The sequence below is a fragment of the Ptiloglossa arizonensis genome, chromosome 14, assembly GCF_051014685.1.
Source record: "Ptiloglossa arizonensis isolate GNS036 chromosome 14, iyPtiAriz1_principal, whole genome shotgun sequence".
Taxonomy (NCBI): domain Eukaryota; kingdom Metazoa; phylum Arthropoda; class Insecta; order Hymenoptera; family Colletidae; genus Ptiloglossa; species Ptiloglossa arizonensis.
In genome coordinates, this window is record NC_135061.1 from 6947635 (window position 1) to 6967101 (window position 19467).

Genomic DNA, 19467 nt, shown 5'->3' on the forward strand with positions numbered 1-19467 from the left:
CACCGTTCGATCCGTTAACGATCAGTTGTCGAACGAGCTACGAAGTAGATTTCCGCGATCCGATCGGGTTCTTCTCGAAACTATCGCTGGTCAGAGCGTGCCAGACGCTATTTAAAAATCGGTGGAGAGACTAGTAGCGTTTTTAGAGCTTGAAGCAAGGTCGTTCGATTGATGGCTACTTCGTGGAACGGAGGATAGATATTTTTACCGAGACTCGTAGGGGAACATTTCGTTCCCAACGCTGATAAGGACTCGAGGAGAAAGTGTAAATGGTTTTTTTGAAACCGTGGCTTCGAGTTAGGGTTACTTCGTTGCGTAGAGTACTTTTTAGAAATCGATGGGAAAACTGGGTCTCGCTTACTTCTCGACTCGCTCGTGAAAATTAATCGAAGCGCGTAACGATCGAAAGCCCCATTTTTTTCAAGAGTAAGTGGAAACTCTCTTCTCGATGCTACCGAACCTAGAAAAAATTATAGACCGTACGAAAGGATATCGTCAGCTTTTCGGTGTTAACGCGTAAACAGTTCAGAATTATCTCGGTACTTCGTGAAACTTTAATTCGTTGGTTAAATGCGCACTTTGCGACCGCTGAAAAATTTACGAATATTATATAGATTTCTCTGTTAGCTAGCGATTGCACGACGGGAGCAAAACGAACGATAAAAAAAACGTTAGTAAAATCAATCACGGTAGACCATTTTGAAAAAAAAAAAAAAAAAAAATGCGAGGCCAGCGGGTACGCGTCGCCCTACGCCTATCAATACTTTATACAACAAATGCGAAACGTCCGCAAAAAGCTACCGTATTCGCGGTCGACTCCGCAGCGGCTATTAATCTGATATCGAAATAACAGACATTTTTTTTGGTTTGTTTCGTACGGATGGAACCAGAAATAGGTGGCAAAGCTCGCTTAAGCTGGAACAACTGTTACGAATCTCCGAAATTCGAACGCAGAATCCTCTGCTGTTTTAAACGAGCCTCGTCGACAAATATTTACGGAAATAAATTTACATTTTATGGATCCATTATGTGAAACCGACCACGAATAATCAAAAAACGCTGAAGTTTAAACGATCCGGCTCGCGCGGATTGAACAGAATTATTTTCATTATTGGTCGATGTTCGTACGCGCCTAGTTATCCTCACAGTTACCGAATCACCTTTTCGAATAAAAATTTATATTTCACGGTTAAATAACTTGCTACCGGCTTGCTTTCGTTTTCCGCCACCTCGTGTTTACGATGTCATCGAGGTCTCGTCAAGGTTTTTCTACGATTTCTCCCTTTGTAAATTGTTGTAAAAAATGGAAAAGGAGTAGCGATTAGTTCGAAAAGAAACAAAACGAAAGAAAAAATCTAGAAACTCGATCTTCTACACGTTCTACGGAGAAAGTATTTTAATAGAAACATGACAATTGTTAACGCAAGCATAATCCAAAGAACGATATTATATTTGAACGCGTAAACAGACTCTTAAAAAGTAAAAGGTAAAAAAAAAAAAAAAACAATTGCATTGGTCAGTCATTTGTTTTGTCGACGGTCAACGCGATACGAAACTTTTATGCGAACAATTTTAAAAAATGTTCTAGATTTTAGAATAACTACGTATATGGATCAACCACTACTGAAAATAATTCTGTTCAGTCCGTGCAAACCGAAACGTGTAAACATCGGTGATATTTGTTTATTCATGGTTGAATTCACATAATGGATTTACAAAATGTAAATTCCGTGAAAGCTAAAACTTAAACCGCGAAATCTCGATAAATGCAACTTCGATGATCGCGCGAGAACTTTGTTCGTTGCACTTTGTTAATAAACGAAAGGGATGATAACTTAGCAACGAGTAAAGTTACTAATGACATAGGTAGAGAAGATACTAGCGTCAGATGGCAGTAACGATACGTATCAGAGATACTGGTAACATATATCAGCAACGACACACGCCTGAGATACTAACAATAATAAATATATGTAGCGAGTGTATCGGTAATACGCAGTAGTAACGATGGATAATGGAAATACTAGTAAGACATTCTAAGGCATCATAGATACTAGTGACGACTGATAGTAACTATACGTTGCGAGTGTAGCGATAACGTATAGTAGCATAGTAACGAGTGTACTAGTAACAGGTAGTAATAACGATGGTGAAAATACTAATAATACGGAGTAATAACCATAGGTAATGGAGAGATAGTAATAGCCACAGGTAGCAACAAATAAATGACACTAATCATAGATGATGCAAATATACTCTATAAGTGCGGTTCACTCTTATCGAATCGATTACTTTCTTCGATAACTGCGTAAACTTTCACTTCCACTTTCCTACAATTATCGAGGCTCTGTTATAATTCAGGACGCAACGTTAAAAATACATGTTACAATAACGTTTCCCACTTTGTCAGTCAGCAAGAACCGACGCAACGATCAATCGGAGTTGAAGAGTGGAAAATTCGAAACAGAAGAGTGTAATACTGCACGAGCCTGGAGTTTTACGGATAACGAAAGGACGAATTCGGATTAAACGACAATGGTTCCCGGTTATTTGTATATGAAGCCCCGTGTCGCAAATACGCAACGTGCAAGGCCAGTTATTAAGCATGCCCAAGCATCAATAATTAATGGATATTTTTGGAGGTTTTCATAGTATATTACGGTAAGTGGATTACTTTTCGCGCGCTAGTGTGCCCGGGTAAAAGCATTGTCTATGTAGCACGGTCATGTGAATAGCTAACCCGAAACACGCATACGCGCGGTACGCACGTCGACCACTGCATCATCGCGCACCATCTGCTCGGTAATGACTCCCCATTACCGCGTATAGGGACTTTCGTTGAATTATCGGTACATTTTCAGGAAATCCACGTTAGTAGCAGCCGGTGGCCGCGGATAGATCTCGCGGATAGATCCGCGGGGTTACGCAGAGTACAAAGTGTTCTACTCACTCGTTTTGGAACGTGGTTCCCTTGGTCCATCCACGGTCACCTTGATGGCTCTGGTGTAGGTTGCTACCTGGGGTGGTTTGGTCGATACCGTTATGCTGATATTGAAGCTCTTTCCTGTGACAAAAATACTCGACGTCAGTTAGAGACACGGTTACGCGTTTTATAGTTCTAGAGGTGTGACGGATACTCTTGTACACTGGGTACAGAATTGGGACAGTGTGCGAGAGCTCGATCGGTCGTTCCAAGTGTCTATCTCTCGGAAGATTCGGGGAAGCCAGAACTCTATTTAGCGGACTTTTCGATCTAAAGTATGCGTGATGGAAATGTAAAAGTACAGTGCGATGGAAAGGGTGTTTACTTGGTTAGTCAACAAACAGTCCGCGAGGATCGATTCGTCGGTAAGAGAGTCGAGAACGAGTCAGGATCGGTGACTGGACGATTTTATAAAACTTTCCCCGAAGAAATTTAAAAATCCCCAAGATAAAATCACAAACGAACGATACGACCGGCAATAGTTAAAGAATTCGTAAGAGTCGATCCGATTGTAATCAATGACAGTCCTCCGTCCCCTAGGTTCCTTTATTCGAAGGAAGCTAAGATAAAAAATATCCCTACAAGATTCGGAAAAATGTTAGCACATTCGTTTTATCGCACAACCTTCACCAGAAACTAAGACTCCTTTTATCGATTTAGCTAATCGAGACACGGTAGTACAATTGGTCCGGTTTAGTACATCGCCGACTAGTCTATCGATGAAACTACTTGAAAGCACAGCTATACCTTATGGCTTCTCCGTTCGAAAGACCAAGGGATTCGGTAAGAGAAATCACGGTAACGGGATTCCTCTCACAACCTCCGCAGAAAGCGCAGAGAGTCTTCTTGCGAGCAATCCAGGAGGAGACGGTAGTAAAACTGGTACCCTTTGGTCCTCCACCAGTCGGTCCATCGATAAGCAACAAAATGCTAATTTATCACCGGTCCAGTCGCGAAAAACCAAACGACAGATTTTCAGCTGCGGTGAAAAGGGACTCTGCCGAATCGCGATCGAAATAGTTTACGATTCTCGCAATTACATCAGCGGCCATTGGATGTCTCGAGCGACCGCGAGTTTCTTCGACTGTTCGGACTTTAAGGGGAAGCGAAGTGAACGTTCAGGTGTGCATGGGAGGGAGGGTGGGAGGGTGGGAGGGGGGTGGAGCACCGGTGTACATATATCACCGACGAAGGTCTCGAGGTTGAAGGTCCGGTATATTAATTCCCTCTCCATAAACGTCCGTCGTAGAGATTGACTACGCTCTCTTAAACGGGCCCTTCGCGCGCTAATATGCATTCGGTAATTCGCCGCTGCCTGTTCGAACGAAGGAGCCCCCGTTCTCTTTTTGCGGCCGGCAAAGTCAACTATGTTATACACCTAGATCCTCTCGAACTTACTTTGTGTCGGCACGGTCGGGCCACTTAAAAATATATTGGCTATTGGTAGGAAGGAGGTGTTGATGCTCTTGGAATAGACGTTTCGAAGAGGCAGTACCCGAACTGCAGAAACTTTCGAACCGATGGCGAACGATTACGGTCTTTGAAAATATTTCGACCCGCATTTTCACCAGAGCGACAACCGTGGATCGTACACCGTCGACTCTCCAAGTGGTTTCGTTGAAACGTTCGAATCCTGATCCGCTACAATCTGGAGATTCGGTACCGGATCGTCTCCCGACGAAGTTGTCCGCAATACCGCTGCGAACGTTTGAAAATCACGCTTCGAAGATTCTCGTAGAAAGTGCGGAGACACCGATTCGGAAAGCGTCGAGTGAAAATTGAAGTATAAAAGTATACGCAGAGGTTCCGGTATCTTCGGTTATAGTTGGAACCGTAACAGAAGACGCTGGAAGCTTCGAAGTCGATTGTCCCTCTTACGTGGACCGCTCGAAGGATCTCGATCCTTGGACCAGATTCGTTGGTAGAACGTCCAATGGGAAGAAGACCGTTCGCTCGTGCTAAAGAGAAGATATCTAACGTGTCGCGGACATGTAGTCGTTTGTGTTGGCGTAAACGTCAACGATTTGTAATTGTCTCCCCTTGGCGCGGCCTGGTCCACCTCGCTGTGTCTGTCAACATGATAACCGGCATCAAACACCCCCAACCCCGCCGCCCCCGGGAGCTGCAACTGACTGCAGAGCGGCACGGCGTTATATCCTAGTTATAGCGTGCCCTCTCCCCCGCGTGCAACCGCTCACCCTCTTCCACCACCGCCCCCATCGCAACCCCCTGAGTCCGCGGTGGCTGTCGCTCTCGCGCCCGTCATTGTATCCTTGTTATCGTCATTGTTCCGGCCGAGCGCAAAGTGGCTCGTTTCGGAATACCAAAAATCGCAGTGTGTCGCGGTTGCTCTTTCTGGCTTTCGTTTTAAAATCGATTAGCGGCATCGATCACGGAGAGCCGCGTCTGTCCTTTCGGGGCATCGCGGCCCGAATGACACGCGGGAAACGTTTGCAACTGATGGAACGGTATTGGAATCGATGCTTTTTCCAGATAGAACCTAGAATCTACGTAGATTGCCGAAGATCGAGGCCCCAAAGGGACCAAAGTTGCCGGTTTTTCGGCTCGTCGGCGATCATCGCTATTGGAATCTACACTACCGGCTAGAACGTAGAATCTACGGTAGATCGGCGAAGATGGAGAACCCGAAGAAACCAAGGTTTCCGGTTTTTGAACTCGAAGGTGATCATCGGTATTGAAATCGATACTACCAGCTAGAACGTAGAATCTACGTAGACCGGCGAAGACGGAGACTCCGATCGAACTGAACTTTCCGGTTTATGAACTCGTGGATAGTCATTGGTATCGGAATCGATACTTTTACCAGTTAGGAACCAAAGTTTTTGGTTCTCGAGCTCGTAGATCGTCATCGAGGGCTGAAAAGCAGGTTCGTCTCGGGATTGGATGTTACGAGTGTTGGTAGAAATTAAAAATTGCGTAGATCGTTCTGTTAAGGTAAGTAGGTTAATAGAGATTGGGAATACGTTCTAACTGTGGTGTCCTTTCGAAGAACGTTTCGACCACATATGGCTACATACGACTACGTATCGTTCTTTTGCATACGGGTTAATAGAGGAACGGTCGAGTGTACTTAAAGCGGATTTACGCTCACCGCGAGGAAACAGCTCGTCGAAACGTTCTTTTAGGCAACGGCCAAACGAAGATTGCAGTTTCATACTGCACCTACCCTTCCGAAGTTCAACGAAAGGGTCAACAAAGGAAATATCTAATCGAGAGAGTTTTCAGAGAAGGTTTAAGTTCGTTGACCCAGGTGTCTCGAGAAAACGATCCAGGTAATTTTTAAATTCTACGAATACGGGCTCTGAGCGGAGTCAGAGGCAAGACCTGGAGGTAAGACTGGTTCCTGGTGGTGGAGTATTCGTACTCCTCGAGCGGGAAGGCTTCGCGGGGACGAATCGAGGAATCGAGGAATCGCGAAAAGAGGAGCGATCGGTCCTAAAACTAAAAGTGCGAGAAAGGGGTCGAAAGCTCGAGCAAGTCGTATCGTTCGCTCGTTCGCTCGTTCGCTCGTTCGCTCGTTCGCTCGTTCGCTCGTTCGCTCGCGATCGGAGGGAGGAATCGCGCGCGACACCCCAGTCCCCCGTTCCCTCCGCCAACCGAGTCCATCGCATTTGGGGCTAATAATGCCGCACGGCCGATTCTCCCCCTCCGATGCCCCGGTCCTGCGGTTAATACTCGATGATGGGAACGGTCATCTGCAGAGACAGGACACCCAGGCTGTGCATTCGCGAACGACGAACGGACAGAGCGACAGACAAAACCGGGCCACGCGTATGTGGCACCTATATAACGTGCAGCATCAACGGGTTCATCCGGCAGCGCGACTCACGGCCCGGTTTCGGTGTGTCGGTGCGTTTCCAACGCCGAGGATGAGATTGAGCGCCATCCCAAATCGCCCACACAACCGTCCGAAACCACTCGAAACCGTCCGTTAATACTCGTGGCACCAGGAGAGAGAGAGGAGGGGAGATACGAGGTCTCTCGCTCGTCGTAGAGCTAGCTGCTCCACCAAGTGGGAGCCAGAAGCTGGGATGGAAAACGAGGGGACACGGCGGAACGGGGACGGAAGGTCCCGAGTCTCGCAACAGGATGTCTCTGCAATTGTCAAATAATTACTATCGGTGGTAATTTCAGCCGTGTCGATATAGACTGCGGTATATTACTAATTATAGGCACGGGCTACCTCGGAACCGACGATGATGGAACGCCCGTTTCAGACTGGCGAGACCCCCTTTGATTCGGCGCTACCATCCACCTTCTCTATTTTCTTTCCGTTTACGAGCGCTACGGAACCCCGTGCACCTTCCAAGGAAGGTGATAATTGCGACGATCCTACCCTACCGTCGACTTTGATTCATCGAGATTCTTTCGGGTTGCCTCATTGTTGCACCCGGTATCCGGTGGATCCCTAACCGAAATTCGACTTTCGTTTCCGCGATACGTTCAACCTCTCGGAACGAATCGATCGATCGGAAATTATTCGTGGAAATAAAATTTTAGATTGCATTTTTACACGGACCTCGAATCGTTTAAAATTGTTCCGATACCTTCGAATGGAAATTTCTACCGTAGATGTTTTCCCGAAATCTTTCAACATCGAGTGTCTTTTGCGCACTGTCCACGATCGCGGAGTGGCTCTCGATACCAGAAATCTCTCCGAAGAATTCGGCACAGTGTCGTCACTGTCGTTACTGATTGCAGACTTTACGATTAAACAAGACAGACTTCGTCGTTCTGGAAGTTATCAGACTCGAGGCTCGCCCCGATCGAGGATTCTAAATTTCGCGAACGTTCGAAACGTCGAGCCGAGGGAAGTTTTTGGAAAAATCCTCGCTGCCCTTGCGCGATCGTCGAATTTCCTCTGCTCGATTTCAAGATACTATCATCGGGGATCGGTGCGTCGCCGCGGGATTCAATCAAATTAATAAGTCGCGGAAACAAAACCTCGACGATAGGAGGGTAGCAAGGCCGCTGGTGGCCGGTACGAGCGCCCCGTGGAGAGGGGCGGTTTGGTCAATCGTCGAAATTGAGTATTACGGATTATCGAGGACAGATAGAACAAAAAAAAAAAAACCAAAAAAAAAACTCCCAAAAAAGTGGACAAAGGGATCGAAGGATTTTGACGAGGGACGTGTCTCTTTCGCTAATTGATTCCCTGGGGTTAGCGTGTCCGGCGTCAGGAGGACGAAACTCGCTGACCCTGCACTTCATGATGAAATCAAATGAAACATAGATGACGCTATCGAACGCGTGCGCGAGCAGTCCGGCTCGTTAATTCATAAATGCATCCTCCAGCCGCGTGGGGTGCAAAATGCATTTGCAGAACCGGACGAAACTACCTGCCGGCCCGTGTGCAATCGACGACGATCGACGCGCGTCCCTGAAAGCCGATGGACTTAATCCGCGCGAAAACGGATTATTTAAAAAGCGTTTGTAATCGCGAACCCGCGAGACTGCTACCGTGGTTGCCACGATGATTCGATTTCGAAACGACGAGATTCGATCTACCTTTCGAAAAGTTTCCGCTTGCGATTTCGTCTATACCCTCGACGAATCGGGATAACGCGACATCCAAGTTAGAAAGATCGTTCACCTCGATTTACGAAGTACTCGAGCGATCCGGGATCGGATTCGCGGAATACTTTTATCAATTTCGTAATAATTTTGAACGCAAAAGTACAGTAAAGAGAACAAAAAATTGAGACTCTTCTTCGTTGTATCCGAAAGAACATCGTCCTTGATTTTTAGAGTCTTTGAGCGATTGGGACGACATTCATAGAGTGTATTCATCGGTTTTGGTACACTTTTGAACGCAAAAGGGTGATAAACGTAAAAAGAAAATTGGGTTTCGATTTTCGGAGTTTTTGAGCGATTGGAGTGGAACGCACAAGTTGTATTCGTCGGTTTCGGTACAGTTTTGAACACGAGAGGGCGATAAGTGTTGAAAAAAGAAGAAAAAAAAAAGAAAATTGGGACTCTTCTTCGGTATCGAGAGATTAAACGACTCGGCGCGAATCGAGCGAATCTGGTTGATTTTGGGGACTTAACCTCTCTCTCCCTGGCCGACGGACGATGATTTCTGATTAACGGCCAGTTGTTTCGGATGCTAGGCCGGGGCTACCGGCGGACATCGAGTAATGACTCTGGGGGCGGCGGGAGCGAGAGAACTCGCGGACGCGGAGGGTTGAAAAGCGAGGCGGTTCGAGGGGGGTCGAGGCCAGTTGATGACGACGATGATTACAATAACCGTGCTTTTAGAGGGTTTGAAATCACGGCACATGACTTTCCCGTGCAGACAATTTACCGGCTGCTTTTTGCATCACTTACAAACTAAGCCAGCTCCGTGGAATGCGCAACCCTCCTACTAAACGTTGTTCATCGCTCGCTTTAAATGCTGCGGGAGATCCCGACAAATTAATTTTTGAGAAAATAAACTCGTCAGGGTAACCCTAAGATGGATAGTTGTCCCGTTGAAGGACGATCGGGAAATTCCTTACAACGTCTTCGTTTCGAAGCAAAACGACCTTTTACTCCTTTTTATTCTACAGAACGTTACAGACATCGATATCCTTGACTCGAGCCTTTTTAGAATTAAAGTTTCTTTAAATTGTACATAAAAAAATTTTGTACATCGTACGGTATCCAATACCATGGATCGAAACCTTTTGCTCGTTTCGTACATTTTAAAAATATAATGAAAATTCTGTTACGATTAGAGGAACTTCGGACGTTAAAGGTACAACGAATAAGTGTTACGATAACAGAGACGAGAAAATGGGTAGTTGGTAGAGAAGGGAGGATTCAGAGAAATAGTTAACGTTTGGAAGACTCACCCCTGCCGCTTCTTCCGACGAACCTGAGGTCGTTGAACTTGGCAACTTGGTTCTTCATCAAGGCGGTGGAATTCCTCAGTTCGGCGCAACTGTTTTCGTCGTTACCCGCTCGCACTGTCACCAGAGTTCCATCGGGAACCTCGCCCAGGGCGACAACTTTGAACGGTACCGGAAGCGTCTTGTTGGACCGCCAGTGAGTCGGCAGTTGGCTGCAGAGAAAATACGGTGATCCTGCAAAGAGGGCAGAAACCGTGAATGTTACGACTGTTTCGGTGACAGCCAATTGCTCAGCTAAGAGTGAAATATTATAGTCCTTTCCGTACAAATCAATCGCGTTTTACAATCCTGTCGAGGGTTCGATTGTTACGTGACGGAACATTGCCTCGAGATATCGATCGCCACCTTTTTTCATCGCAGTATTTAGCATTTTGGAAACGATCGAAATTGTAAAAGAAAATAACGTAGACATATATTGGTCAAAGTAATTAGATTTCTTGTTCGAAGAATGAATCGAACGATTGTACACTTTACGTATCAGTGTTTTTATTCAAATTTTAATTATTCGATACACTGTGGTCAATTTAAGAGGAAAATTACGGTACTGTGTTTTAAATTCAACGACCAGAGAATTTTTAAAAATCGTAAAGATCGAATTACAATTTAGTTTCGAACATTTGTTCTTTCTTTTTAGAATTTTTCGATGCCTGTCTTCTGAGAAACTCGATAGCATGGAAATCGTGAACAATTGCTTCAAATTGATCATTTCCGCGTCTCTTGTCCCGCAGTGTGTTAATTGTGCGAATAAAAATAATGAGTAACCGTTTCTTAATATTTTTAAAGGTAATTTGAGCAACGAATGATGTTACGTTAACGTAAGAAGCAGGTAACATTGTTTTTCGCAATTAAAACCCAGATTTTAGTCGGAGATTGTGAAAAATTTGAAACTCTAAACATTGAAACGAATATTCATCGCGATCGTTCATCGATCGATAACATCGAAGATGAATTCGCGGGTTTCGCGCGTGTTGAGCGACGATCGAAAGCTCAAGCGAGTGAAAATTCCACTTATTGTTAGTATTTCGCGTGTAACTTCCATTTATTGGCATTTCCATAAGGTGTTAACAATGTAATGAATATTGTACCGAACAGTTACCAATATTTGCACAATACGGCGCCAAAACCGAATTAGTACGCGCCGCAGTAGCGAAAATATATTGATTATAATTTTCTTCGAAGAATTGTAAATATTTACCACCAATTAATTATTTACCTGACAATAATTCTCTAAACCGACACCTGTTACTAGATTCTTTGGGCACTTTTGCCAAACAATTATTACAAACGTATATATTCAATATCAACTACTAGGTACAAATAAAATTCTTCCAAAGAACGACAAATAATCGCAGATAAGTTTACATACGGTAATAAGAAAAATATGAAAAATGTATCCGTAAACGTCGAATAATGGACAGTTAATTAGTGGAAAAAAAAACAACTCAAACCTTTCCAAAGATTGTGAAATATTTTTAGTTTTAACAATCGAAAGATAAAAAGTTCAAGGTAATGAGAAAAATACAGAAAATGTATCCACGAACGTGGAATAATAACGTACGGTTGATTTACGGTAGAAAAAGAATCGCGGCTAGTGAATCGCCAAAGGATGTATACTCGTAAAGTAAAATTCTGTAGATAATAAATAGAATATCGAGGAGAAATTAGTGGTGTATAACTGGTAAGCGATAAATTCGAGAAGAGGAAAAGAGAGGGAAGGTACAAACCTGTTCGAACCAGTTCTCCAGGGTGTTCGGCCTGTGCCTCGTCGACGAGCCTCTCGGTCCACCAGAGCTCGCCGACGGCGGCACCCTCGCTCATCTCGCCACCACCTCCCCCGGCGTCGGCGTCCTCGGCCTGCTGGTACCTGGTGTTCACCCCCTGAAGCGGCGCCAGTGAGGGGCCGCAGGGGCCGGCGCCTTCGTGGGATCCAACGGTGGCGTAATTCTCCCCGCAGCCCACGGAACCCACCGGTGGATGCATCCCATCGGCCAGTAGCCGCCCCTCGTCGCCAAAGCATGCACCTTCCAGGCAGGACGTCGTGATTTCACTTTGCCTTTTCGACGCGTAAACACTCACCGAAACCCGCGAACACCTCCGCTACCAACTTCTCCTCCTCCAGCAGCCGGTTCTCTGCTCTATCTCGAGGAGAGGAACGATCCGGTTACTTACCGACGTGTTCATCGTATATTCCGCGACATTCTCGATATCCACGATGCCTTCGATGTTTCCCCCAATTCCATAGCGAACGACGATCGGTTCTATCGGTTTCCCGCCAACGCCATGTCCTCCGCCGTTAATATCGATGCAACAACTACCGAGGAAAAACTCCTAGACGCTTCCCCCCCACCCCCCAACCGCACTATTGGCACGTTCTTAGTCCGCGAGGTGTCACTGGTCTAGGTGACGCGTGATCGATGCTCCTATCGCTCTTGATGTCACTAATCGACGGCGTAACACGTTTTTAGCGGTGTGTGGGAGATCCTACAGGTTGTTGGACGACGTTGAAGTTTTCGATCGGAAGCTCGACCGTACACTCGTGGGCTTTCACTCGGTTCCGTGTGTCGATCGAGGTTGCGTCGAGATACCTTTCAGGCGCGAATACTCGCATCCGGTGGTCGCGGTGAGGTCGAGTGGAAGTCGATCGAGAATCGGGGAACGTCCACGCGAACGTCAGTCGCGCTCGACGGTGCGCGACGTAATGCCGGCGGTGCGGCGCGGTGCGGCACGACGCGGCGCGGCATCGGCCACGTGTTCCGCGTAAGCGGCCCGGGACGGCCTAAGCCTCGCAATTCCGAGCCTCCCCACCGTTCTCTCGGCCTCCTCCCGCCATCTCCCGCCGCCTCCCGGCCCTACCGCATCCCCACTGGACTGCGATCGCCCGCCCTCCGATACTCGACTCGTTTTGCGACCAGTGTCCTTCGCGATTCGAGATTTCTTCGGATCGTTTATTAACGCCGAATCGGACACTTTTGCCCGAGTTTTCCGCCACGATGAAAACCACCTTCCCGATCGGAGCCTTTCCCATTTCTTCGAAAACTCCTACAGGACATTTATCTCGCGCAGGTACGTTCACGATATTCTCCGTGCAGCAAACCTTAGGGGTTATACGTGTCACGCGGACACGCGATTACTTACAGGTTAAGTATCGTTTGTACATTTTGTAAGTTTCTTCGTTATGCGTTTGCTACGTTTGCAAGAATTATGTGCCATTTTTCAACAAATTCAGAACACTCGGTATTCAAAAATCGTAGGAGGTTAAATGTTTCGATTGTTTCGTTTCGTAAAAGTGACCGTAGCGCCGCGGTTGGAGGGAAAGAGCTTCGTTCGACGAGACGTTACGTCATTACGCACGTGTGTGATTAATTTCGTGATCTTTTATTCTCGCGAAAAAAGTTAATCTTTGTGTTTTTTAATACACTGTTTACATCCACTGTACCTTATTCTCGTTATTTCGTTTCCGAGGGTTCCGTATACCGTTTCGTGTGTTCTCGCCTTGCGAGCGTTACGCCGCTGCTTTGTTTTATGTTGTGACACCTGATACCCTCGCAGGAACGGTTGGGTCAGTGTTTACGAAGTTTAGATGAAATAATTCTACAATTTCTCGACCTTTAAGGTGTTGAATCATTGGTTGCATAGATGTCGCCATCGGTACAGAATCGAAGTAGTCTCAATTTCGATCGGAGCAGCCTTAATCTCGGATCGAAGATGAGTCACCTAGCGGATCGTAGATGCAACTCGTTTTAAAGAAAACATCCGTTGGCCGCACTGTTTTTTGCGCGATGTCCGCTAAGTGTTGCGATACCTGCGGGATAATTTTAGCAAGTTTCCGAAGGATAAAATGCAGCGAAGGCCGTTCAAACGACGTGAAAGGTACGTAAACGTAATACGCTACGTTCTACATATATATGTATATGTGTATCATTTTGCGGAAATTCCTGTGTGTCATCGTAGCATACGACGAACAATATCGTCACAACGGCGTCCATCCATAAATTTATTCGCGCATGCAAACGAGAAGTCGACTCGCGCGCCGAATCGAAACCAGATTCGATCGATTATTCTTGATTCGTTTACAGATGTATGCGCGTTCCGTGTCGAAGTCGAACGACGAGCAGAGAAAATTAATTCACAGTAATTAGTCGTTTCTCCGTATAATCTTTCGACTAGTTGTTACACCGATAAGGAGGAAGTAGTATCGTCGAAATTCCCCGTGTTATCGCGTTATTTCCCAAGGCGGGCCAATCTTTCGGCACCCGCGATATCGTAATCGTGTCGCTTTTAAAATGGTTACTAGTAGACAAAAAAATGATTGCCAATTTCAGGAATAAATATACCGATCTCCGGTTAACATCGAAATACGTATTTATATCCGATATCGGAAAATTCGAAGCAAACACAATTTTTCCTACCGCTTCGTTGCTTCCACCGTCCCCAACTATCGTCACCCTCTGCCGTAACCTCACTTTTCGTCAAACCGTTCTAAGAATTCTGTACGTTCGTCCGAAGAAAATTGTGTTTCGTTATTGAGCAGGACCGTTCGGCGATTATTTGGAAAAAATGTAAATCAATAAAATGACTTCGAAAGGGTAAACATCGAAGAAGGTTGAAAGACAGATCGAAGGTCGTTCAGCGGATTCAAGGGGGTGAATTCTTCCACCCTAGGAAAGTCCAAGTGGTACGGCGTTCCAGTGTTCCAGCAAGGCGTAACAAGTGTCTGTGTGACGTCACGCGGGTTTCTGGAGGCGGAGCTTGCGATTGGGGGAGCAGGTGGGGGGGTGGGGCTCTCCCGCATCGTGGATCGTTCGCCCCACCCCCGCGATTTTGTTCTTTCGTGCCACCGCCACCTTCGACCTCCTCCTTCTCTCCCTCGCGGCCTCTTTTCCTCTCTTTTGAACTTTGTTCGGCGACCCCCCACCAGTCGCGCCTCCACCAGGTAGGGAGCCGACTAGTACCGGGCATAGCCATTGCAAGATGCAATCCGAACGCAACTTCGTGAACCTGCGTCTTTCATCAAACTCTTCTCTTTCGGAAACATTTCTAACTGCACTGACAGACTGTACAGTTTCAATTTGGGGTAAACGGTGACGATTAGTCGGGGGTGGAAATCCCTATGAAGCTTTTCGGATAATCTCTGCAAAGTATCCATTGAATTCTTATACTTGTTTCAGAAGAGATTACTTTTAAAAGTACTCCAAAAATCTAACCAGACAAATTACTCCAAAAAGTAGATCTCTGGTTTCGGACGATCATTTTGGAGCAGAATGCTCCATTTAGAATTTCCAGAGAAGATTTGTACTCATTTGGAACTGGAAACTCTGTTTCATCGCCACCTAGAACGTTGCGAATTAAAATACTTTGAAAACGGATTACTAGTAACGTGCGATCGTTTCTAAACGTCTTCTTCCCTTCGCAAATTGCCTTGGAGAGTATTTACTCCGATCCAAGACTCTCCTGCCAAATTCGGAGCACCTGCACTCGTAGTTGCTTCACCAACCGTCTCAACGTAGCTTCTATTGCTCCGATTCACCATTCTCGCAACTATCGACCAATCGACATTAATAAATACAGAATTTTTCTGATTTTCTCGTTACAGAAACAGCATAGGACACACAGGTAGCGGTAGTCCCCGATCGCAAACGAATCACACCGGAAAGAGTCTAAAGGTTTCGAACCGTGCACGGTTACGAGTCCCCCAGGAAGTAATTGGAGGTTCTCGTCGACGGTGGGCCGATGCAGGGAGCCTTTTCATCCCGATGACGACGGTAAGAATTTTCCCAGAACGTACAGAAAAATATTGTAAGGCGCTTTAGAGGGCTCCGGCGGCGCGTTCGCCGCAACGCTACCGTTTATTGCACTGTGGTCTGCTAAAGTGCAATCGAGGAAGCAAATGCGGTTTCACTCGTTCGTGCGGACTCGCAAGAATGTAATTAACCCCTCGGAAGTGCACGGTGCTTCGACCTGTGGCCGATTTCGCCTGGCCGTTTTCTTATCTGACCGGCGTTAAGCGGTGCCCACCGCTCGGGAGTGTCTCGCCGAACGGTTTTGTCGATTCACGCCGATCTACCGCAAAAATCAGGCCCGCGTGGCGTGTCGTGAAACCGCAATTACTTACGCGAAAGACGCCGGGGAGATCTATCGTAATCGTCGCGTGTGTTCACGGCTACACCGAGCCCCGATACCATTTCGAGCGACTTTCCTCTAGTTGGTCCGTTACTTGATAATTCGGCCCACGGGGATTACCCTGGACAAGCGTGCCACCTCCGAGGATTCCTCTTTGCTTTCGAATCGGTCACTTGTCTAGCGTACACTTTGCGATGGATCCCACCGATGATATTTTTAGGAGAAGACGGATCACCGACACGCGTCTCTACAGTTTCGGGTTCCATGAATTCCAGAATCCACTGTGTACAATTTACTCTGTTACGGTTTCCGAGGATGATATTTTTAGGACAAGACGGTTCAAAGCACTGGAGTAGGTCCCCGCAGTCGGGGTTCAGTGATTCCTCATCGACCGATCGTTTCTCATCGAGACAATAGCGACTCGCGTACCGATCATTGGTGGGATGAACCTAACGAGTAAATGTTATTTTTTTTTGCGCGTGCGCGTGTCGCTTGTAGTTTTAATTTCAAAGTTCTAGGTCTCAGGAATTATCTTCGAAATTCGATACGTTTGCCTTTCACGAAAAATACCGATTTCAGGCATAAAGACGAATTCGAATGTTCGTTTCTCAGGCTACTCGGGTTACCGTGTACGTAATTTTCCGTTTCGTGAAGCAAGGGTTGCGCGATATTCCTGGAGGACGACGAGATTGTGAACAGCAGCCGCCGCCGCAGGGTGAGCCAGATAACAGATTAACGTCGAAGGCGAATGGGTGAAAGGAAAAATGGAAACATTTTTTTTTACGCTTTTTATCGGAACAGCGATATCGCCTAGAAACGGGCCACTTCCAGCGCCACCGGAAGGGCTTCATAAGCCACGCTTATCGGCAGCCTGTTTCCTAGAAAATGTGTTTCATGGTGGAAAGAACTTTACCCTGATACCGAGTGCCTGATCTTTGATAATTGACGAATGTTCGTTGCGGTGGCCTTGACTCCATTAATCGTTCACCATGTCGGAACAATTCTTGCTTCGGTCTGTGGTGCAACTGCTTCCTCAGATTTGAAATTATCGCCAAAAGAATATTCTTAGTCGAGAGAGAACTATTCCTTCGACTCTGAGACCACCCGACCCAGATTTACAATACTCCTCTAAATTCGAGCGAATTTTTAACCGTCGCACACTTATTCAATCAACGATAAAATATAACCGTACTTTCAATTTCGAAGCTTCTGATAGAAGAAGGGATAATTATATTTCCAAGGGATGAATTTTTAATTTTAAAATATTTCTACGGTTTGGAATTATTGTAAATTGGGCCAAAGGTTTCGTAAAAATGTCTTTTCTCTAGTTACCGAGCTGTCACCGATACAATGTTTCTATAAATGATAACGTACATCTAAGATAAACGCTCAAGTTCTTCCGTCAGGACATTTCCACAAAGCTTTGCATAAAATTCTCAGTCTCGCGGAACGACCGTATATCCGTAAGTTAATCTGCCTTTTGCGCGAAAGCCCAGCTAATGAACTATAAATAAGGGAGGCATACTTACAGCAAGTGGACAGCCGCACTTACCGACCCTTCGTAATTAAAATCCCGTCCTAAATCAGGACTAGGGACACGATTAGACGACCTCTCCTCCTGTGTCCGGTGAAGCCTAAATCCGCGGTCCTTACGTCCACTGACCCTTTCTCCCTTCGTTCTTACGTCTACGCACGCTGCTACCATTTTACCAGCAGTTTTATTAATATCGCTTCAGTCGTTTCGTATCTCTGTACAAATTGCTCGCGTCCCTCGAACTAATCGAATTATCAATTTAAACCCTTTACTTCGATTAAATACGGTAAAGAAAATAATAATTGTAGTTTTCTTTCGCTATTCGATATCAGTAGATAAATGATGTTATTTTTAGTTTTTCTTTTTTCTCTACTACATTTGCCATTTCTTTAAGTATAATTCTTACGTATATGGCTTTACTTGTGTATTTATTTTCAAATTAGATATTTTGCATTTTCATTTACGAGTGTTACTGTATTTTGAACAGTGTGCTTCACATTCGTGCATTCTTGTATATTTTCAATTTTTATACGTATATTTTTATTTATCCCGAAGGTGACCGGCTCTCTATCGAGAACTTTTATTATTTGAAACGATCGAATAAACTTCTCGTAACTCCGAAAGTGTTTGGAACAATTTCGGCTCGATAATAATTGTATCTTGGTACTGGCAAGTATTTCCATTAAACGAAACAAGCAAAAGTGGCGGGTCTTCGTGACCACGTGGAACAATCTATGCTGTTTCCGTTTCCGTCGATGCAATTCCGCTTCCGTTAATACGTTTGCAAAGCGTGCAGTTAATAACATTTGCCGCCACGCGATAAAGGGGAGGGGGATGGCTCGGTCAAGGAACACAAAGGGCGATAGGGTTGAAAAACGAATCGTTGTACGGCAATTCTTAACATTGCCAATTTCGCAATTAGTTTTGAACATTTTTCTTTACTTTTTCGGTTCAACTCTTCGTGTAGAAGATTCTGCTCCTTTTTATATTTGAATTTTGCTGTTTTATACAGTCAAGACAACATTATTTTAATAATATACATACGTATCAGTATCGATTAATTTAATGAGAACAAACTTGAACCGAAAAAATTTGAATTCGTACATCGAATATTTAAAAAAAAAATACGAAAATTCGAGTAAAATTTAGTAATTGTACGAATCGCGCAAAACCCGAGAAGGTTTTTAGAACGTACTTATAAAACACGAGTATTCGTACCGGCTCTAACAAGCTGCGCGATCATTTTCCGTAATTATTAAACCCCTTTACAAATGTAACATTTAATTATCCGTTCGAAAGTATTAACCAAAATGATCCTCTCCGTTTCGAACGACAGAGTTCTTCCTTTACAGACGTTGAAGTGGCGTTACATCTATATACCTGTTCGACTAATTAGATTCCGTGATTCAATTTAAACATTGCATCGCATAAAATGTGGCGCTCCGTGAAGGCAACGAGAGAGCAGGTAGATAGGAAGGAAATAACGCAAAGGGAAGTGATAATTATAGGTAGGACAAGCTGAAATCTCGAAATCCACTATATTAAACGAATGAAGGGCAGAACACGGCACACGTACCCATTATCTTTCACCCTCGCGCCCCTTTTGGCTAGCCATACTTTCCACGACCACCGACGTGGATACGTCCACCCTTGTATGGTCCGTTAATAAGCTTAATAAACCCCTTGCGCGACTGCCTCTCTTTCTAGCCTCCATTCTAGATTCCGAGGACACAGGGATGGTTCTCGATTCTCGGTCTTTGGTACATCGCATTCGACATTCCGTTGCTCCATCCGATATCCGTTTCGAAAATATGTTCGAAACATTCTTGAGAAACTTCCATGACGTCGAATTTCACGCGAGAAATTTCCTTATTTAATTTCACTTCCATCGGCGAGTACCATGAATACGGTTAGGCGAA

General features: G+C 45.4%; 2 protein-coding genes across 3 annotated transcripts in view; one reads left to right on the top strand and one right to left on the bottom strand.

The window, feature by feature from the left end:
- The window catches only part of LOC143154245 (uncharacterized), a 42085-nt gene extending 29871 nt beyond the window's left edge, over positions 1-12214 (bottom strand). Inside the window, exons 1-4 of one of the 2 annotated variants that reach the window (XM_076326189.1) lie at positions 12064-12214; positions 11619-11915; positions 9838-10068; positions 2951-3064 (exon numbers count right to left, since the gene is read on the bottom strand). In XM_076326189.1, coding sequence (XP_076182304.1) covers positions 2951-3064; positions 9838-10068; positions 11619-11874 — 601 coding nt within the window. In that variant the 5' untranslated portion in view covers positions 11875-11915; positions 12064-12214. Of the gene's footprint in view, positions 1-2950; positions 3065-9837; positions 10069-11618 lie in introns of both variants that reach the window. The other variant, XM_076326188.1, reaches the window with a different exon arrangement.
- Positions 12215-12819: 605 nt separating this feature from the next.
- The window catches only part of LOC143154207 (uncharacterized), a 115113-nt gene continuing 108465 nt past the window's right edge, over positions 12820-19467 (top strand). The window contains exons 1-3 of the mRNA XM_076326123.1: positions 12820-12957; positions 13531-13764; positions 15488-15656. Of these exons, the coding sequence (XP_076182238.1) occupies positions 13733-13764; positions 15488-15656 (201 nt within the window). The 5' untranslated portion in view covers positions 12820-12957; positions 13531-13732. The remainder of the gene's footprint in view (positions 12958-13530; positions 13765-15487; positions 15657-19467) is intronic.